This window comes from Podarcis gaigeae, assembly GCF_964106915.1.
Source record: "Podarcis gaigeae genome assembly, chromosome: 1".
NCBI classification, from domain to species: Eukaryota; Metazoa; Chordata; class Lepidosauria; order Squamata; family Lacertidae; genus Podarcis; species Podarcis gaigeae.
The window spans coordinates 99,027,927-99,042,236 of NC_139678.1; the positions used below are offsets into that span (position 1 = coordinate 99,027,927).

Genomic DNA, 14,310 nt, shown 5'->3' on the forward strand with positions numbered 1-14,310 from the left:
TAAACAACACAACATGCCTGTAGTAAAAGGCATATAGAGACTCTATGTGTGTGAGGAAGAAACTACAACCGAGGGGATAAGGTTGGAAGAAGAGATGGCTGGGGGAGGGGCAACTGGTACACCTACTTGCACCTTTCCCCTATTTCCCAATCTGTTACAACAGTGGGTGTTGATGGCTGTACACGCACCTGTCAATGGACTGTTGCTAATTAAGTGCCAGGCAAGAAGAGGGAGAAGGGAGGAATTATCACTTTTCAACTACCACCCTCCTGTCAGAGGCAGATCATATGCCTGCGCTGCCCAGGGTGGGCGCGCTCCCGAGGGAGGCGTGATGCAGAGGGTGCCTCTCAGGCAGGAGATAGGCACTCGGGTGCCCTGAGCAGCATGCATGCCCTGCAGCCAGGGGCGGAATGAGCTGCCCATGGTGGACATTTGGTGTGCTGCCCGCCAGCGACTCCCAAGCCTACCCCAAGCTGTCAAAACAAATGGGGAAGGGGGAATGCCGCCGGCAAAGCAGCACAGCTCCCCCTTACCCCGATGGCTTGGGGTAGGCTTGGGAATCACGGGCAGGTGGCGTGCCAAATGTCACCCCCATCAGTGAGGGCACCCAGGGCAGCCCACCCCATGCCCACCCCTTCCTACGCCCCGCCTCCTGTTCTCCGGACACCTCATTTCCCAAATTCTACTATTCATGAGGCAGCAAGCAGTTAAGCCTTCTCTGGACCACACTGTATTGTTTGCGGCCTGACATGTTGCAGGATGCCTTGCATAGCAAAACCCTCCGTATTACCTGGTAACATCAGCACAGCATCCTTAGTAATTAAATATTTTGAACTGACAACCAACTATAACTACCAGATGGTGTTCGAAAACATTGCCCCTAATGTACATTCCTCCCTATAGTATTGTATAACTGTATTTCAATTTATTTTCACCCGTGTACAGAGTAGCACACTTGCTAGCCATAAACACATGCCTGGATTATGCCCTTAACATGCTAAAGGATTTTGACACCACTTTGTTAGTATAGTAACAATTCTTTACATTCTTTACATTATATTCTGTGATGCTTAAAATATATACAGGTAATCCCCTGTATATATTTTAAGCATCACAGAATATTCAGCTTCCAGAGCATTGATCTAGTTAGCATACTTTACTCCTTGCACCAACTGTCTTAGCTGCCAAGGGCAAAAAAATCCATTTTAAAAATGTCCAGAAGAGCAATCTAAATGGCAATTATCAAGGGAAATATAGTTTGTTTTGTTTGTAACATGTGAAGATGCTTGGTCTTCACAGATCTTATCCCAATTCAAGAAGTTTCATATCAGTCCTTGTGAAATTGCTCTATAGTGGAATAAGAGCTGTGAATTTTATTTTCTCTTTCCTGTTAGGGTTGTTGATTTCTGGTTCAACAAAAGCCAAAGACTAGCACCCTCAACATGGAACTGAAAATAACATTCACAACCCTGCTGTCAATTGAGATAGATTTCATTCTGCCTGGTATATTGTGATGTACAAAGAGCAACAGAGGGTTCTATAACAATATTCTCATGTAAAAAATAAGATGCATATCATCAAGTGATTGGAAAATTGTTCAGAATTGTAGGAATAAAAGTAAAGTTTATGCCAGTGGCAAAGTAAATTCTGTTCTCAGATGGTTTCTCTCTAGTATCACAGACTGGGAAAGTGGGTTCTGTATACTCATCACTACGAATACTTTGCTTTTGAAATAATTTTTTGGCTACTAACAAAGGAAAAGTGGGTTATCATTTCTTACTGAAATAGCATCAAAAAAGGGGGTAGTCCTCAGGTCTGGGCTTTTCAGAGGTATCTGGTTAGCAACTGTGGGAAGCAGGATGCTAAACTAGATGCTATCCTTCAGAAGACTGTCAAATTATTTTTCAAGCTAGAACACAATGACCCTGCTGGATCAGACCAAAGGTACTGCATGCTGCTATCCTATAGTGGCTATTCACATACCTCTGTAAAGGCCACAAGCAGAATAAGAAGGCAGTTGCTCCACAGAAATAGGAATGCATTGGCATTCAGTTTCTCTTCCACAGGCTGCCAGCTGGGCAGCAGGAAGGAGCTGCAGGGCAAATAGTCCCACCATGACATGTGCTAATTTAGTGGGCATCACCTGCAACTTGAGAGTGTGGCTGCCAGCCTCAGCTCCTTGAGTTTGATCTGAAGCCTTATGTGGCGTCCCCTTATTAGACTATGGAGTCTGCCCAGTGCACCTCCTGCCAACATATAAAGTTTGTGACAAAATCAACTCACAAACCAGAAAACTGGGGCCTTTTCAGTGGCTCCCCATTTGTGAAATGCTCTCCCCAAGGAGGCTCACCTGGCACCTTTGTTACACATCTTTAGGCGCCAGGCAAAAAGTGTGGCCTGCACTTGTGGAGCAGACCAGAGTGAAGACTCATGCTGTGCTGTGCAGTCCATTCCATTGCCCCACCCCACCCCAGCTGCCATGGATTGGCCAAAATTTGAACTGGGAACCAACGGCCGGAGTAAAGATGATGTGGTTTCGAGGGGATGAGGGAAGCGCTGCACCGGGTCACAACCACCACCCACCCTTGTACTGGGTAAGCGGCCATTTTCTTCAACCAAGCATTTGGCTGATTAACATTCTCTGTCTGTGGGAGAGCAGTTATTGGTTTATTTTGCTTCTGTTTTGTTGTTCGAATTTTGTGTCTTTATTCTGTATTTTTCTAATGCGAACCAACCTGTGATATTCAGATGAAGGGCGGTATACAAATGTAATATAAATAAATAAATAAAATTTCATACCCTAGCAAAGTTCTTATTCCAGACTAGGACCTCTCCTTCAACAACTGGCCAAGGTCTCCAGCAAGGCTGGGAATTGTCTCCAGGCCATAGTGCCCAGCTGTCACCAATCCTGGAGACTGATTGGCTTATTTTCCACTTGCACAGCACAAAAAAGCCACCAGGAATGAAGCTCATGGACCAGTTTGAGAATGAACAGATCCATGGAGAAACCCATTTCTTACTTCCCTCCATTGAAAAATATGTCAATCTATTCCAACTCTAATACATCCCGGTAGCCCATTTCTTCAATAGCTTTGGACCTATCTAGATTTGGTCTTGTTTCAACAATGGGATAGAGTTATATCACTCTGCTTGCTCCAAATTTGCATCATGTAAGTTTGCAACATGTCCTGATTAATGAAGTATTTGTTTTCAGACTGCTATAAACAGCTGCCAACATATATTTATCTAACTCACTTTAGGAAATCTAAAAGTTCCAAAATGTCCCTTAGCATGCACATGCACATGCACACACACACACACACACACACACACACGTGTATTTATGTATGTATCTTACAGAAAGAACATATTTGTTTTATTTACCTAACATTGGGTTAGTGCAAATATATCCATTGTCTCTTATCACTTATCTCAGGGGTGGGGACTTGGATCTGACTGGTGGTCCTGCTCCTTATCTTTCCTACCCCTGCAAGCTAACTTCTACTAGACTATCTAACATAGGTTTTTTTTAGTTACTGTTCCATCTTCTGTTCTAAAGCAAACTTGTACAATCACCTGGGAAGAAGTCCCATTGAACTCAATGGGATTTAATTTTGTGTAGATATGTATAGCACTGATTTTAAAAAATACTAAGACAGGCTGCTTAATTTGTTCTTGCTGTAAATTTCTCCATACTGACCACATCTAAAAAGGGAACAAAATATTATAAAATACTCATTTTTCATACTCTGTGACCACTACAAATGAAATAATGTCCTTCTTGATTGTTTTTTAAGTGGCTGACTGTTTTTGCTGCCAATTTCAGGCACAATCAAAGAGTAAGAACAGAAAATGGTCCCATCTCCCATTTCTGCTTTACTGATTTTTAGTGGTGTTGCCAAATGATTGTAAATTTGCAATAGGGTCTCAGCTGTTTGGCACCTCTGCAGAACAATGAAGGCAGATTTATAGAGGTACAACAGCCGTAACACTCTCTTTCTTTTAACGACACATTCAAAAAGCGTACTATAAATCTTTGCAGACAGTAAATCAAAACTGGTTATTTACTTCAAAGTAGTTAAGTAATCTGCTGCTAAACTTAAAATTAAAGCATAATTTAGCATCAATTGATGTGCCATCAACTACCCAGAGTTTAGTGAACCAAGCTATTATAGGGGATATATGGCATGATTACGCTACCCTACATGCTTTGGCTGTTTCCAATTGTCTCTTTCCAAGGCATCGTGTAAGCTCCCTCCACGTTCTCATTGGAATTCTAGGTTACACTCTGCTTTTTCTTTATGTCATGAAGTTCAGTGGGGGGAAAAATAGCTTCTGTTCTTCAAAATTAATGCTGCCATTTTTATGTTATCCCATAAAGATGCTAAGCAGTGGGTAATTAAAATTTTTAAGTTGTATACAATATTTTAATAAAATATGGATTGACTTTCTAGTAAAAAGTTATTAAGAAAATGACTTGGGGGAAAAGGTAGAATGTTTTAATACTCTGAGTGCAGGTCCTCAAATATGCTTCTCCAGGGATAATATAAAATCTATTTATTATAGTCACCTTCTTAAAAGGGAATTCATATTTCAGGCTTTATTGTGCCAGGCTGGCATTGGGGGCTGGGGGGAGGAATTGCTAAGCAAACAACATTGATTCACACTACTTGGAATTGCAATGCATTCTTCTACTTACATTAGGACTTTTAAAATGCACATAGGCCTTAAAACCACATACTATTAACAGAGACAATAAACAAACATTTTTGTGTGTTATTAGTTAGGTATGGACAGATTTACAATACACAAGTAAGTGGCAATTGCAATAGTGTTAAAAATGCACTTTTTCTCCTTTTCCCTAAATTCACCTATGTTCTTCTCAGAAATCAACATTTCCTAGCTGTCATTAAATATTTAGTGCTAGTTTTTAGCTTCTCAAACATGGGTGAAAAACCCCAAAATATTAATGTCTATTTTGGAAGCTTTCAATGTGAAACATTTTACAAATTGGTACAGCAGTGTTTTATGCTGATGTGGCAATACAGAAAACAGTGAGCATCAATTAGGCATGCTAAATCAGATAAAAATAAAACTGAGTAAACATTATCAGCAGAAAAGCATCCAATAACGATCATCTTGTTGATCCATCAGGAATATTTAATAAGCCAATTAAAGCAGCTTATCCAATATTGCACAGTTATTCCTTGGCTACTAAGAAATGAAATGCACTTAATTTTATGCATTCAGTAATAGCAAAAATAAATAAATGTTGTTATAAGAATTAAACTTAGGATGATGTGATTCACACCCTCACTTTCAGCTCTCCTTCACATTGAGGGTGGGGGCAAATGTAGAAGTTTGAGCCAATGCATCTCCTATTAAATTTCCAAGAACCATGGGAGTAGGAGCTATAGGAACAACATTTCCTGGGAACGAACGAAGCTCTCAGTTCTACTCTGGCTGGCACTGGCTACTGTTATTCCCTGCCTCTGCCTATCAGCTGGGCGTGAATCTCATTGCACCTCTTCCCGCTGCTATTTTCAATAATATATGCTTTGCATCTGTATACCTTGTAATGGAAATTATACAGTGTTTCCTTCACAACAGTTGCTTTGAAATTTAGCAAAGAGCTTTGTGGATACTCCCTTGCCTTTCTAAGTATATTGCATGTTTAGGACTGTTATTCAAAATAGCAAACATATGAAGTTGCAAATATTTGCAATTAAATAGTTTGAATTGTTAATATATTATTTAATTTTATTCCATTTGTATCCCACCTTTCAGACCTATAGATTGTCCTCCACCAAGGCAGCTAGTTTGGATTGGAAACCTGGTGTTTTCCAGATGTTTGTGAACTACAACTCCCATCAGCCCTAGCCAGCATGGCAAAGGGTCATGTTTACTTCAAAATATCTTGAGGGCACCAGGTTGGGAAAGGGTGGTTTAGTTCCAGTTCCGATCCTGGTTATTGTACATTGTTCCCTATTGTTTCTCTCCCCCCACCCCGAACTGCATCTGCACTCATGCAGACTGTATTCCACTTTGCCAGTCAAAACAGATCCCTTCCTCTCACCATGGTAATGCTGCATATGTACCATTCTCAACTGAAAAACTTTCGTGTTTTACACACTATCCAAAATCTTAGAGGCTAAAAAAAGCTATTACTTTTTATAGCTAATTAGTGTCTAATAATCAATTTGACACATAGACTTTGATAAATGAATGGAATAAAGAATTAATGAGCCCCATCTTAAACAATGGGATAATGTACTAGCCTCCATTTCTAAAGTGTCATTAGATTACAAACTATGTCTCATACAACAAAAGATTTTCATTTGAGTTTGTTGGACTCCATCACGATTGCTTAGCATGGTCTATAAATGACAGCATTCTGTTGGAGATGCAATATGGAAAATGCTTCTTTGAAACATGTTTATACAGTGCTCAGTGTTTGCACATTTTTGGGGGGAAATGCTAGGGTGTATAAATACTATTGTGGGGAAAGAGTTAAAAGTTTCGGCATTTAAAGCTATATATCTAATATGTGGAGCTTGACAACTGGTCAACATAAATGGATTCTCCATGCCCTTACAACTGCAAAAAGACATTGGAAGGATAAAAATATGCTCTCTTAGATCAATGGATAGACAACATGACGGTACTTATAAAAGGGTGTGTACCTTTCGTTGAAGTCTCATTGATTTCTGCAACACCACACTTAATCAGCATGCACGTGGTGGGCAGATAATCAACAATTTGCATTATTTCTAAGATATTCAATTTCATATGATGTAAAAAGTGACCACTTAGGAAGGACTTGTCTCCTTTTAACTGAAGATGTTAAATTACTACACACTTTCTTTTCCCATTTAACCAGGCAGATTTTAGTTTTCACCCATTAAGGATTCTACAGGAAAGAGATATATATTACAGGGCTTGAAAATGGACCGTTGTTCAGTTATTGAGAAAGTTTCAGGATAAATAACGAGGCAATTTTGCACTCATTTTAGCTCTGCATTGCACATGCAGGCTATTCATGCTTTGTTAAACATTTTCAGGTGTCAGTTATTGAGCCATACTCTTGATCTCAATGGCTCATTACGTGCATTTTCACCCATCTTTCTTTTGCTTATAATCAATTTCCTTTGTGAATGAGCAAAACCTGAGTACATATTAAAGAGAGGAGGAAGATTTTTTTTTTCTTACTTTAATTTCCATTATTATGGATTTTCAAAGTGAAATACAATGGAAATAAGGTTGTCATTTTTATTGTGATGGGGTGTGGAGAGGAGAATGCAAGGCAATGCTGGTGAATGGTCTGAAAACAAGTTGAAGAAAAGCCCAGAAAGACTTCTCTGGAACAACATACAGGGACAAATATTCAAGCACTCTCCAATTAGTTCATTATTTTTGCTTATATGGTGTGATGGAGCGTTTATGTAATTATGCATGCAAGGAATATTCAGACTTTAGCATCAACTCCAGAATCGTCATGGTGAAGTGCATAGACCATCTCATCAAACTCCAGCTGCTCTGTGACATATTGATAAAATGAACAGCTTATACATGGTGACAGAACAGCCCAACCTTCTCATACATTAATGCCCTTACTGCCTTTATTAAATTCCTTCAAAGCATTAAATGACTTTGTTTTCAAAGTGACTCAGAAGAATTGCACAATGACAACTTGGCTATGCTTAAAGTAATTCTGTTCCACTTGTTTATAGTGAACTTTTCAATCCAAGAATAAATGTTCAAATTCATAGCCATCATAACAGTCTTCAAATCAAAAAGCCTCAAGTTGCCTTTTCTCTAAAGACAAAGAATATAATATTGTTCATATCCACTCCCAATTTTTAAAAGTCATTCATTATTTACGAACAAAAAATAAAACTATACCCAATAGCATTGCACAGCTTGCTTATTTAAATTTGTACACTGCTGTATTCTAAGACTTCAGTCGGTGAAAAGACCAGATTTATGAAGGAAGATAAATAAGGGTGTCACCTGTGAGGAAGTTCCAGGTGCAATAGGATTTGCTGGATGGTGCTCTTGAATATGATTAGAGGGGACCGATTGGTGGAAGGAATTCAGGTCGGAGCAAAACAATATAAACTTAAAGCTTTTGCAGATGACCTAGTTTTGACCCTGCAGGAGCCAGAATCTAGTACGAAAAGAGTATTACAATTGATTCAAGACTTTGGTCGGGTGGCGGGATTTAAATTAAACAAACAAAAAACCAAGGTATTGGGGAAAAACTTGACAGATACAGAGTCAGAACGGTTTCAGAGAGAGACAGAATTAAATGTGGTTAAAAAAGTAAAGTACCTAGGGGTAAACATAACAGCAAAAAATCTGAGTCTATTTAAGGACAACTATGAAAAATGTTGGTCAGAAATTAAGAGAGACTTAGACAGTTGGACAAAATTGAAACTTTCTTTGTTAGGCCGAATTGCTGCTATCAAGATGAATGTATTGCCAAAAATGTTGTTTCTGTTCCAAACACTACAGATTGTGGACAAGACGGAGTGCTTCCGGAAGTGGCAGAGAGACATCTCTAAGTTCGTCTGGCAGGGCAAAAAGCCCAGAATTAAGTTTAAGATATTAACTGATGCGAAAGAAAGAGGAGGCTTTGCCCTGCCAGACCTAAAGTTGTACTATGAGGCCGCAGCTTTCTGCTGGCTAAAAGATTGGCTACTTCTCGAAGACACTGACGTACTGGATCTGGAAGGTTTTAACAATGCTTTTGGTTGGCATGCATACTTATGGTATGACAAGGTTAAGATCAATAAGGCCTTTAAGAACCATATTGTCAGAAAAGCAGTGTTTAATGTCTGGACAAAATATAAAGACTTATTGGAAAACAAAACTCCAAGGTGGCTTTCACCTCTGGAAGCTAAGGCCCGAAAAAGACCCAATATGGAGGCCAAATGGCCAAAATATTGGGAAATATTAGAAAAAGATGGAGACAATTGGAAATTGCAGAGTTTGGAGAAAATGAAGGATAAAGTGCGAGACTGGTTACACTACGCTCAGATTAAAGAAGTCTTTAAAAATGACAAAAAGTTAGGGTTCCAGGTGGAGAAATCGAAATTGGAAACAGAACTGTTAGAACCTAAGACTAAGGTACTTTCAAGAATGTATAACTTGCTGTTAAAATGGAATACACAAGATGAAATGGTTAAATCGGCTATGATAAAGTGGGCACAGGATATTGGGTATAATATCATGTTTGAGGACTGGGGAAGGTTGTGGACCACTGGGTTGAACTTCACTGCATGTAATGCTTTGAAGGAAAATGTAATGAAAATGATATATAGATGGTACATGACCCCAGTCAAACTTGCCAAAATATACCATTTGTCTGATAACAAATGCTGGAAATGTAAAGGAAATGAAGGAACATTCTTTCACCTCTGGTGGACGTGCCCTAGAGTGAAGGCCTTCTGGGAAATGATATATAATGAGTTGAAAAAGGTATTTAAGTATACCTTCCCTAAGAAACCAGAGGCCTTCCTCTTGGGTATTGTCGGCCAGAGGGTGATAAAGAAGGACAGAACTTTTTTCCTGTATGCAACAACAGCAGCAAGGATACTCATCGCCAAGCATTGGAAAACTCAAGATCTACCCACACTGGAAGAATGGCAGATGCAACTGATAGACTATATGGAACTGGCCGAGATGACCGGCAGAATCCGAGACCTGGGAGAAGAGAGGGTTGAAGAAGACTGGAAGAAATTCAAGATTTATCTACAAAAATACTGTAATTTGGTTGAATGTTAAGAAGGATGCTAGATCATAAATAATTGAGCACCACTAAATTAGATGGAATTAGGACGATAAGTGAGACTGAGGAAAATATAAACCTTTTGGAGAATCATTAGATTATATTCAAATGAACGGGAAGTAAGATTGTAAACAAGATGATAAATTGCTGGCAAAAGTTTGTAATGATGCAAGTGGGAGCGGGAGACGCGAGGGAGTCCAAAGAAGTTATGAAACTATGTTATGATATATGTTATATTGTTTATTATCTTTGCACTTATATTTAAAAATTTTAATAAATATTTATAAAATAAATAAAAAAGAGGATTTGCTGGATGGCCCTCTCTGACTTCACAGAGCACCAATATAAGAAAAGGGAGAACCAATGACAGATTTCCCTTCCCTATGACTGCTGAAGCCTCTGACATCCTGTCCCAACAAAAGGAGCACTGACATCAATATGGCGAAAAAGGGAAAACCAGGAAATGGCTTGGATTCATCCAACTTCCCCTCTCACACACCCAAACTGGGAAGAAATTTAGAGATGTTCCTAACCACATCTAAATCTCTCTGCTTACATTGTTTCCATGGGCAGGGCTTTAGATATGACAATTATATGGCCTTATCTCCCCTGATTACTACCGTAAGATGCCACTCTAAATAACGTTTATATAATAACATTAAAGAAAGTTTGCTGAAAAGACAGAGGCTCTTCTTATCATTTTGCTTGAAGTTACTTTCTCAAACTTAAAATACTTACTGTGAAGATAAGGAATAGTGCTTATTATCCATTCATCTGTTAGCATGCCAGTTTTTGATGTCTCAACGCATTTCAGCTGACTTGAAGATTCCCTTGATTCAATCCAACAAACTGTGTTCGTGTTGTATATAAAATCCAATGTCTGAATTCCAGTTCCTCTCACAAAGCCAAGGGTGGATGATTTAGTTCCATTTAGATATAGGACCTCAATAGTATCAGAGCTTGCAATCAAAAGAACTGGAGGTGAATCATTAGGATCTGGAAAACATTAACAGAACAAACATTAAGGAAATAAGAGAATGGTTCATTAACAAATAAAAATGAACGCATTAAAATATACCCAACAATTGCTTTCAGGAATTATATCAGTTAATATAGATTCCAACCTGGAGTGCTAATCCCACTTTCATTGCATTGGAAGAAGATTCAGTAATGACCAGCCACCTTACATTTAAGATTAGGTTGTGAAGGAAGGTGTGTGTGTGTGTGTGTGTGTGTGTGTGTGTGTGTAATAAGCCAGTTTTTAGTTGTGATTTGAGCACAAATCACTCATTTTTGCCTGCTTCAGAAGGACCCATGAGTGTACTCAAATTGGACAGGAAAGAGGAGGTGGAATGCTAGCTGTGGAGAGTGACAGAAAGGTATTGTTAGAGATTTGTGGCAAAACCTATAAATTAATAAATGCCAGGGTTTTGATTAATGGGGGATGGGTTATAACAAAGTGCAGGGCTGTGCCAGACTGGGAATTCCTGGGCTGGGTTATTCAAATCAGCCTGACTGAGCTAGGTTAAGGGAACAATAGAGAGCCATTGAAGGTCATTGCCAATGCAAGAGAACTGCCTTGAGGTGTGAACAGGGACAGGGGTTGGAAAGGTTGCCAGGGTAACTGCTCTGGGGGAGGGCAAGGTGCTTCTGGGAAGAAGGAGGAAGAAGTAAGTAAGGGGGAGATCCATCTTGGCGAGGGTAAAGGAAGGACTGTCTACAGTGCTCTGGGCCATGCTGCAAGATCAGGACCCCCTCCCTACAGACTGAGAGTGTAAATAGGCAAATAACCCCTATTTCTTAATGCACAATTGTCTCCACAGTGCCTTCTATTTTCCAAAGGGACAGAGAACTTGTGTGGGTGCCTGAAATCCCATGAGCTCTTGCCATGTGAAATATACTCAGAGTCGCAAAGTGATTTCATGCTCTTTATTCAGCTCATAGTGGTGAGGAGGAATGAATGAATGTCCCCTCAAAGTATCTGCTTTATATACATTATTTACACAATGGGCTGCACATGATTGGCTAATTCTGGAATTCTACTGTAAGCCAATCAGGTTGTGGATTCACTTCTACCTGGAGCATGATTGGGTGGTTCCTGCTAACCAATCATACTGCTGCATTGTTCTAGGACCAATCAGACTGCTGCATTCTGAATCCTATTGTTCTAGGACCAATCAGACTGCTGCCTTTTGGAGCCTATTGTTCTAGGACCAATCAGACTGCTGCAGTTTGGATCCTATTCAACTCAGTACATAACACCATGGCTTGGCAGAGACAGGGAGGGCCTCAGGCTTTTGTAACAGTATGAAGTCTAAATCTGATCTGAACATCCACCCAGGAATAAACAGGATGAGAGAAGTTCTTGAAGAAACTACTATCAGACACCATCATCCTCAAACCCCAGAGGAAAACATAGCTTCCCTATTCTGTGCATCACCAGAACAGCTGGTCCATCCAGAAAGTGCACCATGGGAACTGGGCAATGGATCTGCTGAATTCAGACCCTCCAAGGGACAGTCCTGGATTGACAGAAGCCATCTTGGTTTCTTATTTGATCCTAGAACCTCCCACTTTTCCTTAGGATGCCCCTTTTTTCATGAGAGAAATGTTGGAGGGGCATGGAATAGGATGTCCCCAGGGGGTTTTTTTTCCGGTTGGAACTCACCAGAACTCAGTTCCAGCACCTTTCAGGTGGGCACCACTGCTATCTAAGAGAATGAGTTGAGTTCTAGCATCTTTTTCTAGAAAAATAGCACTGGACATCCCTATTTTCCTCAGAGAAATGTTGGAGGGTATTTGAGTTAGGAAGTCAGGCCACCTTCCCCTATATAAATTATCTTATCTCCTCAGATCTCCGAACAGATTAATTTGTGAAGATTTGAACTGGAATTACCCTGATGAAGTCAGATGAAGTTAGGCTAGAAAAGTTAGATTATAAACTAAGCAGGGATATGAATCTGAAATAGAAACTTAACTATCTAGCTTTTATACAACACAGACTCCAGTTCCACACTGAAAATATAGTATTGTGTTGTTGTTTTTTAAAAGATGTAGGCTCTAAAAGGATACAATAATCTTTCTCAGGCATAAAACTAAAAATGAACAATGGCAGCAACAAACTAGTATTAAAAGTTAAGGGAAAATAAAAATAAATGAAATTCAAGAATGATTGCTGTACTTTTTCTGTATAATGATGAAAATGTATGGCAGTGTGTCCAAGAAATTCATATTGGATAATGGTACTGAACGATACCTCCCAAAGAGGGCTTTGCAAATCCTCCAAGGTTTATGACAAGGGAAATAGTATATTCAATATTGAACTGAAGCAACTGATTTTTTTTTTAAAGTGCTGATCATAGTTGGTGAAAACAAAGGTGAAGACAACAGGCTTGTGATTGATTTGGAATACAAAAGTCTATGTTCGGCACACTCCCACCCCTGAACTAGAATTTGTCTCAGGAGAATATCATGCAGTAAGGCCACGCACCAACACAAACGTCATAAAACTGGAACTAAATAATAATTCACATCATTAGAGGTTGTGTCAGTCACATGTTGACACCTAATCTATACGTGTTAACTCATATTCCTCCTGGAGAGGTCTGGCAAGTTGCCATCCTCCTTAGGACCATCATTTAAAACAACAAGACTGACAATATCCTAAACTGGAACAGATAAGCAATGACAATTCACTGTAGAGATTTGCTTGCCTCTGGAAGAAAACACCCAGATTTGTCTTCCATTCTGATTCACTTTGATTAGCTTCATGATATCCACTTGTTGCAACTGCTCATGAATTTTCAGAAAACTGCAGGAAGTTGTATGTGCTTACAGGATGCAACTATTCCAGTTATTTAAATGCGAGAGCGTTCACAGTAAATAGGTATTAAAATATAATTTTTGAAAGGATGATAATGTTCCCTGCTATTTTGGAAGGTGTTTTTTTGGGATAGCAGACCAGTTATTGTCTTTATGTCCTTATTCAGCCCTACTATTTTGTTGTTATTTTATTATATTGCTTTACTCAGCTTTGGTTTATATCAATGATACGCTACCATCTGGATGAAAGATCTAAGTATTTTGTTTTGAATAAAATAAACAAATTGCTTTATTCACAACCAACGTGTTTATAGCTCTAAGGCAGGAGTAGCCAATGCCGTGTCCTCCTAATGTTGTGAACTCCAACTTCCATTGCCCCAGCCAGCATGCCCAATGGTCAGGGATGATAGTCCTCAACATCTGGAGCACACTATGCTAGCTTCTAAGACAGGTCTTAACTGCAATAGTCATAAGCCATGTATTGTGTAGACCAGCTTGTTGGAAGAAACCCTAAACTACTGTATATGCATCACATTTTAAATGTTTTATGCAATACACAATTTGCTGGATAAGTTTAGATAACGCAGGTAACTTGCAGCTTACTTGCATTGTGAAGATTCAACTTTACGTGGTTGACAGCTGGCCAGTAGAAATCGCACAACTTTATACGCATGGAAGGTAGGGCACTTATAAGTTAT

At 39.4% G+C, this 14,310-nt stretch overlaps 1 protein-coding gene across 1 annotated transcript in view; it reads right to left on the bottom strand.

Annotated features, from left to right (window-relative positions):
* Positions 1–14,310, bottom strand: part of LRP1B (LDL receptor related protein 1B) — a 755,078-nt gene that overhangs the window by 288,419 nt on the left and 452,349 nt on the right. Inside the window, exon 6 of the mRNA XM_083702321.1 lies at positions 10,529–10,786. Within this exon, the coding sequence (XP_083558447.1) occupies positions 10,529–10,786 (258 nt within the window). The remainder of the gene's footprint in view (positions 1–10,528; positions 10,787–14,310) is intronic.